The 2,981-nt window shown below is 53.4% G+C and overlaps 1 protein-coding gene across 1 annotated transcript; it reads right to left on the reverse strand.

Moving 5' to 3' along the window:
• Positions 1 to 1,521: 1,521 nt before the first annotated feature.
• On the reverse strand, positions 1,522 to 2,394 carry MED18 (mediator complex subunit 18; the record flags this gene model as incomplete). Its single annotated transcript, XM_080637142.1, has 2 exons — positions 1,522 to 2,075; positions 2,322 to 2,394. The coding sequence occupies 2 exons, from the start codon at positions 2,392 to 2,394 to the stop codon at positions 1,522 to 1,524; spliced, it is 627 nt and encodes a 208-aa protein (XP_080493268.1).
• Positions 2,395 to 2,981: the final 587 nt, after the last annotated feature.

Consider the following 2,981-nt stretch of genomic DNA (forward strand, 5'->3'; position numbering starts at 1 on the left):
GCACATTCAGCTCCCCAGTACAGGCAGAGCCCCTGATCTGTCTCTTGCCCCCTGGGACAAGTATGCTGAAGAATTGGAACTTGGAGGTGTGGGACAGTGCACTGCCTGATGAGGGTGAGTAACACCTGAGTATGAACAAAGGAATTGCAGTTGTGTCTGTACCTTCCAGTCTAGGTCACAAGCACTCACACAGGTCAGTCACCTCACTGCTTGTACCCTGCTGAAAATCATCACTACATATTCAACCCAATGGCGTTGTCCAGCTGGTGCTCAAGCACTCAGCTGGCCCCATGCCCTGCATGCAGAGCCCGCATCAGTGGAACACCTGAGACACTGCACCTGGTAAGCCCCAACCCAGCTGTCACAGTTTATCTTGTCCAAACTGCAGTGTGTTGAAAACATAGCTGTCAAAAGTCTTTTTTTTGAACTTTTGGTGGGAGTGGTCTTTGCCTTCAGTTGTTAAATGGGGAAGTTGTGTGGTGCTAAAGGGTGGCAACGTCTCTGACAGGTTGGTATGTTTTAGTAATGCATGGAATGGTTGCCTTCTATGAAGAACTTGAGAAATTCAAGTGGGCTTCTTTGTTGCTTTTCACAACCTTTTATTTTTCTTTTGTTTGAGCTGCATTTGAAAGCTCGGGAACCTAATTCATGTATCATTAAAATACAGGGAGGGTAACTAACCAACCTAATATCAAGAGAGGTGTGCTAAACAAAATCATTACTAGTTCAATTCAATTAGCAGCTCTGTAATGCTCTTGTTTAATGTGTCAATTTTCAATACGCCTGTCAGGTGTGAGAAGTCTGATATTAAAAAGAACAGGTAATTTACTGCTTTCTCATTAACTAAGACTTCAGTGAAAAAGATGGAAGTGTTAAAAGATTTGAAAACCTCTAGCAACCATAATATTGCTAAATTGTTTTCTAACACTGGTTGTGTCAGAAACAGTTTCACTATCATTATCTTGTGTCCTAGCTGTTCATGTTACACATGCTATTACTTTACTATCCTGTTGTGAACAGGTATACACTTGCTCTTTGATACTCTGTAGGTTCCTGGGCTTGTGCTTGCGTTAAAACACCTACTGCACTAAGGGATATTAACTTCATGTATTACTTGAATGAAAAACTTTGCATGACCAGGCAAGATACATAAATGGTCCCTCAAAATAAAAATCAAAACAACTTAAAAAGCAGCACCAGGATGTGGGTACACAGAATGATGAACTCAAGTCTGATGTTTTTGGACTGTTAGACAATTTGCTTTCTAACAGGTATCTCCCCAACAGAAGGAAGGAAAACTCCCAATAATCAGCATTTACTGATGTTTTGAATAGCACTGATTTAAACTGTCCACTCTTGTTCACATCCACAAGTGAAGGAAAAACACCCAGTAACTGAAACTGACAGGTAGTCCTTTATTCCCTTCTCTCCGTTTTGATTTGCCCTCAAAAGGCTTTTTAGAAAAACAACCCTACTCAGGAACACTAACGAAACCAATGCCTTAACTGCCCCACTTTTCAATCACATCAGCCTTTTGGGGTCAATTTTTTCCAGATGCACTAGAGGCTTCAGTTGCTCAGCAAAGTTCCTCATGTCATCAGAAACAATGTCCTGTCCTGCTGGTGCAACCACATTGAGCTCCACCAGGTACGAGAGGGAGAGCGGCTCGATGCTGTCTGTGTTTCCTGGCATTAGGATGCGAAAGATCTTGTACACCATGATCTTCATGATGCCCTTGCGGAACACGTGCCCCTTGGCCACAAATTCGTGGTCCATGCGGAAACCCATCTCCACCAGGAAGTCCGTCAGGTTGTCCGAAGTGGCGATGTCTACGCAGTTGCGCACCAGTGCGTGGCGGCTCTTGTCGCCGATCTCTGGCTGGCCCAGGTACCGCAAATGCCAGGGCATGCCGCTCTTGTCCATGGATCGCCGCGCCCGCAGCACGAAGGGGCTGGCCTGCTGCCCCTTCAGCAGGAACACCATCTCGTGGTCCAGGAACGTCTCCGGCTCCATGTTGTCGCAGAGGCCACGCAGCCGGTGCAGCAGGCTCTCCAAGCACTGGTCCAACACGCTCCCTGCGGCGGGCCCACAGCGCCTCCGTTATCCCGATCCTCCTCTCCTCCCCCCGTCCGGCAGAGCGGGGCTCCCCCTACCGCGTGTGCCGCCGCGGCCGCTGTGCCCGCCTCCCTCCCCGAGCACCGCTCACGGCCGGGACCGCCTCTCGGCCCATGCGGAGCGGCCTGGCAGTGAGGCAGGCAGGCCTGGCTGCCGGACGCCCTGCTGGGCGGCTGGAGGTAGCTGCCCGGCCGCCCGCCGCTTACCTTGGAGCAGGTACTCCATCATGTTGATGGTGCCGCCCGAGACGGGCATCATGGTCACTGGGGGCGCCTCCATGGTGCCAGACGCGCCGCAAGGAACCGACTGGAGCAAGGAAGGCAGGCGGCTAGCAGCGGGCGATTTGCTAACGCGGCGCCAGCGCCGTCTGGCGGCCTGGCGGTGCCGCTCGGGTCTGGAGGGGAGGGGAGGGCCGGGCCGGGCCGCGCCTCCCGCCCTGTGCGAACAGCGCCCCTCGTCGCCAGCAGCCCCTGCTCCTACCGCAGCGAGGGGCCGCCCCCTGCGGCACACTCCGGGAAAGGCGGGGGCGCACAGGCTGAGGTGTGAAACCTCAGCCGGGAGCAGCCCGATGTGTCCCTCGCCGCCCGCGGGCCCACCAGAGGGGCCGGCAGCAGCGGGCCAGGGCAGCGGAGCAGGCGGGGAGGTTCTGGGGTACCTGCGGCAGCTCAGGCAGCAAACTGATGTCAGGGGCGGGGCAGGAACGGCAGCGGAGCTGGTGAAGGGCCTGGAGCACGAGTGTGATGAAGAGCGGCTGTGGGAACTGGGATAGTTTAGCCTGGAGAAGAGAAGGCTCAGGGGCGATCTCATTGCTCTCTACAGCTACCTGAAAGGAGGTTGTAGTGACGTGGGGCCGGTCTCTTTTCCCA

This window comes from Psittacula echo (genome assembly GCF_963264785.1).
Source record: "Psittacula echo genome assembly, chromosome: Z".
NCBI classification, from domain to species: Eukaryota; Metazoa; Chordata; class Aves; order Psittaciformes; family Psittacidae; genus Psittacula; species Psittacula echo.